The sequence below is a fragment of the Apaloderma vittatum genome, unplaced genomic scaffold (genome assembly GCF_000703405.1).
Source record: "Apaloderma vittatum isolate BGI_N311 unplaced genomic scaffold, ASM70340v1 scaffold11708, whole genome shotgun sequence".
NCBI lineage: Eukaryota > Metazoa > Chordata > Aves > Trogoniformes > Trogonidae > Apaloderma > Apaloderma vittatum.
This window is the reverse complement of record NW_009730242.1, coordinates 6511-11371: the sequence shown is the minus strand read 5'-3', so window position 1 is coordinate 11371 and position 4861 is coordinate 6511. Positions and strand designations below refer to the sequence as shown.

The 4861-nt window shown below is 41.9% G+C and overlaps 1 protein-coding gene across 1 annotated transcript in view; it reads left to right on the top strand.

The window, feature by feature from the left end:
• EIF3A (eukaryotic translation initiation factor 3, subunit A) overlaps positions 1–4511 on the top strand; it is a 30645-nt gene extending 26134 nt beyond the window's left edge. Inside the window, 4 exon segments of the mRNA XM_009874732.1 lie at positions 9–224; positions 1528–1702; positions 2149–2318; positions 3817–4511. Of these exon segments, the coding sequence (XP_009873034.1) occupies positions 9–224; positions 1528–1702; positions 2149–2318; positions 3817–4058 (803 nt within the window). The 3' untranslated portion in view covers positions 4059–4511.
• Positions 4512–4861: the final 350 nt, after the last annotated feature.

The window sequence follows — 4861 nt, the reverse complement described above, 5'->3', positions numbered from 1 at the left end:
CCGGCGGTGAATGGATGACGACAGAGGTCCCCGGCGCGGGATGGATGACGACAGAGGTCCCCGGCGCGGGATGGATGACGACAGGATGTCAAGGCGTGACGATGACAGGGGACCGTGGCGTAGTGCGGACGATGACCGGCTCTCCAGGCGCGATGATGACAGGGGCCCGTGGCGTAGCAGTGATGATTCCAGGCCAGGCCCTTGGAGACCATTTGGTAAACCAGGTAAAATACAATCTAGTAATCGTGCCCCCAAAGCATGTGTTAATCTGGTAGATAATGGATGTAATGTACTTGGTGTCAGAGATGGGAGAGTCGACTCTGAAACATCTGGATTCATTCTGCTAGTGCAGACACCCCTTTGCTTAGTATAATTAAACCTTTTAGTTCGGTTGAATTTAAAAAAAAATAATTAAAAAAATGCAGCAGTGTCTGTTGCTTGCCTGGAAGATATCAGAAAGTTCCATAGTAATGCTGGCAATTTACCCATGTGCAAAACCAAAATGAGTCAAGTGCTGTAATGGGAGAGAAACTTTTTCACTAGATTAGCACACCTTGGTCTCTGGCCCTGCCCCTTTATGTGTCTGAAATTAAGCTCCTCCTTTTGATCTGTTGTTCAAGTGGGTCTGGTTTTGTTGAGCCTTTTTTGTGCGCACAAAGATATTCCTGTTTCTACCATTCATTTTCTCCGTTTGTGTCTACCTTTGTTTGAAAATCCTCCTTTGAGGATGACCTTGGGTCCCTTTTACCATATTCTTGCATAGTTTATTTCTAGTCTTAAGTCCTGTTGATGGTGTCTAGAACAACTGCTGATTTTTATCAGAACTGTTGATGATGTTTAAATATTAGATGGGATTTTGACTTCCTGGTTCATTTCATTCAGATTTATATATTCACGGGTGTCACATCAGCTTTTATAGACACTAGCTCTGTCATCCAAGAGTGTAGAAAAGTTAGGATAAATCTCAAAACTCACATTCCAATAGCTTTTGCTTTTTCCTATTTAAAGACGAAGCAGGCTGCATAATAAAGAATTCCCATTCATAAATAACAATATTGCAGGATGCACTGTATAAGTAGGTGATAAAAAATAGTCTTATTTTAAAGTAGAGTTTTAAAAAACAGTGAGTTCTTAAAAAAATTTGCTCGCCTAAAATATTGTGTGTAGATTTTCACAAAGGAATCTGCTGTCTGAGCTTTCCCCCTTTACTTCTTCCTGCACTTGTGTTGCACAACACCCTTGGAGTTTGTGGTTTCTGGCTGAAAACCTCGGGGGGTACTGAGCTCTGCCCCACTGTTGGGGGCAGTGCTGATGGATGAGGTGTATCTATTTCTGTCTTTATACTGAAGAGTTTCTACGGTGTTTTGTGCACGGCTCCCACTGCACAAGCACGCTTTTTACAGGCATATCTGGAGTTGGATCCTCAGGGATCAAAACTGGAAGAGCCAGTTTCTGCGAGGGAATTAAAGGGTTCTTTGTCTACAGAAGGATGTTACAAATTCCTTTGGCCTTGTTTTTTACTTGCAGGGGGATGGAGAGAACGAGAAAAGGCTCGTGAGGACAGCTGGGGGCCTCCTCGAGACTCCAGACCTCCAGGAGACCGTGAATGGGATAGAGACAAAGATCGTGATGAAAATGAAAAAGACCGGGAATTTGACAGAGAGAGAGATTTTGATCGAGATGATCGTTTCAGACGTCCCAGGTTTGGCTTCTCTGTTAAAATTTTTCTAGAGTGTTTCTGTTAAAAAAAAAAAAAAAAAGTACCCTGCAAATAAAGAAATAACGTGACATTGCCCAGTGAAAAGAACCCCAGTTGGTTTGGATGAAATTGAGCACTTCAAGGCAGTAAATGAACAGTGGCATTTGGGGGCCTTTTTGGTTTATTATTGTTAAGACAACCTCAACTGTTTACAAAAGGAATCCCAAAATGCTTTATTGCTTTTAAATTTAATTTTTTTTCATCCTGTTTTCAAGAGAATTTCATGTTAGGTTCCAGAAAAACGGAAAATGTTTTGGAAGTATGTCAGGATGTGAAATAGAGACCTGCTGGGCCTGAAAACATCTACTTTGTGATTCATTATTGCTTCTTTCCATATAAAAGGCAGAATCCTAACATTTAGTCTTATTCTGTGTTTTAAATGGCAAAAGGGATGATGCTGGTTGGAGAAGAGGACCAGCTGAGGAAACTTCCAGCTGGAGAGATTCAAGTCGTCGTGAAGAATGGGACAGAGGTGGTCGTGACATGAGAGATCGACGTCCTGATGACAGAGAGCCACCCCCCAGGAGAGGACCACCACCCAGATCTGACCGTGAAGAACGTACGTGTATTTTAGTATTCCTAAAGGCTTACATCTGGGAAAATGTGGGAATAAGTTATATTTTCAAGCACTTAAACTCCCTTGGCATAAGCAAAGTAGCAGAAAGAAGTTTTAGATTACTTGAGAATTCTTCCTTTTTTTCATTGCACTCTTATTGTAGCAGCATTTTGCATCTGCAGAAGAAGGATAACTTTTTAAGCGTGCAGTTTTCATAGTAGGATTATATTCAGGGTGAATGAAATTCTTGTGCTTAAATTAGCAAGATAGACGTCCCAGAAAGTAATTTCTGGGTCATTTCTTAAAACCATTAAAATGTGAGGGAAATATTTCCAAAAAAGGCCTTACGGCTTTCACGCTGTTAATGGTATTGATTCTGATGAATAACCTATTTTAATTACCTACATTAACCTGCTTTAATTATGTACCTTTATTAATCCTTTGCTGCATTACTAAAAATACAGTAACAGCAAATACATTTAGCCTGAGGCACACCCCGTCTTCTAGCTCTGCCGTTCTCCCATGCAGAGTCCCGTTTGGTCTCTGCCCCGCGCGCGGGCGCTCCCTGCACACAGGGCTTGTCAGGCAGCTGCTCCCGGAGAGCAGCCTGGAACAGGATCGTAGAATCGTTAAGGTTGGAAAAGACCTCAAAGATCATCAAGTCCAACCAACACCCCAACACCACCCTGACCACTGAACTATATCCTGAAGTGCCATGTCTGCACGTTGTTTGAACACCTCCAGGGATGGTGACTCCACCACTTCCCTGGGCAGCCTGTTCCAGTGCCTCACTGCTCTTTCAGAGAAGAATTTTTTCCTAATATCCAATCTAAACCTCCCCTAGTGCAATCTGAACCCATTTCCTCTCAACCTAAACACATCATACGGTGCTTCAGCTGGATGAAAGGCTGAGGAGTCTCAGGGTGGAGATTTTTTTCTATTTAGTTTTTTAATGGAGCAAGAAGTTTTGCTGTTTGACTGTCTGGTATGGTGGAAACAAACAATTTTTCCTGCAGTCAAGGATGGTGGATGCTTTTACCAGCGGAGTCACGGGATCCAGCACTGTGGATACCTCTGCTGGCAGTAGGCTGAAGAGCAGTGTCCTGTCCTTTGGGACAGTGAGCAGCTAAACATTCTCCACATAATTTTTCTGATTTCAGGGCTCGGTCATTTCTAAGGAGACACTTTTGTGCTTCATATTCTGATAATAACAAAAGAACATATTATTACATCGTAAAACTACATGCATCACTCAGACATTCTTCCTGCAGCTGCTGTGCTTTAAAGATGATGCTTGAATTGCTCAATCTGAAAATGGGTTTGAGTAGTTAAAAAATATAGTTGTACTGTGCCTTTGGCCGTCACCGTCATCACCCCATTACCTCCTGGCAAGACTGACAACCAGTAAATCAGACTGTTGGTGCTGGGCATGTTGTTTTAAGCTCTTGCAGGCTGCTGGTGGGACATGACAAAGGTGGTTTTGTTGTCTCTGTGTTTGTAGCGAGCTCGTGGCGTCGTGCCGATGATAGGAGAGAAGAACGCGGAGAAGAACGCGAACCAGTTCGTCGATCAGCTCCTGCTCCTGCTGCTCCTTCAGCTTCTGCTCCCCCGCCAGCATCAAAAGATCGGGAAAGAGATGGGGAGAAGGAGAAAGGTTCCTGGAAAACAGAAAAGGAGCGTGAGCCCGTTCGCCGTACTAAAAATGAGACAGATGAAGAAGGGTGGACCACTGTACGACGTTAAGTGAAAACCACGGAGTTTAACCAATGTTTTAGCTTTGATTTGATCGAATCCATGGATTGTATTTGTGCTTATAAACACTCTGAATTGGAATTCTTTAACAAATGTTTTGAGATAACATGAAAGCATGAGCTTGAATTACTTAATCGTGTAGATTGATCATGCACAAAACTCACAGCAGAAGGTTGGAAATTGAATGCCAGGTTTTGAAATTTCAAATGATGCTTCTTTCGTGGGCCATTTGTTGCTAAAATAAAAAGAAGCAAGCCCAACAGCTGTCTTGAGTAACGCTTCTATCTCGCACCAAAACAGGCTGACCTGTTTATTTTTAGACTTTCTTAATTTGAAATGGGGTATTATCAACACAGAACATGCATTTGAAAACACCTCTGTACACACAGTGGAATTATTGAAAAAACAGAGCTAAATAAATTCCTGTAATTAGCAAAAAAAAAGTTAAAACATAAAAGCCCTCTTTTACATAGGTGTCCTTGAGGGCAGGCGGTTTGAGAAATGTATTTTATCGCTATCTAAATTCAGTAAATGGTTTAAATTTGAATTAAATACAATAAATGGTATGAATATTAGCTACACAGAGATATTTTCTGTAGATTTACTTGAATACCTAATGCCTATGAGGCCATTCTGCCATCCTTGTTCCAGGACTGTATACTGCTGCAGTGTACAACCACAAAACGTCAAGCTTTTCCAATTTAAGTGTTTCGGCAAAGCACACGGCTATGTATTTTCTGTTGCCAATATCACAACCGCTTTTTCCATGATGGGATAATTCATGCCTTTCAAGG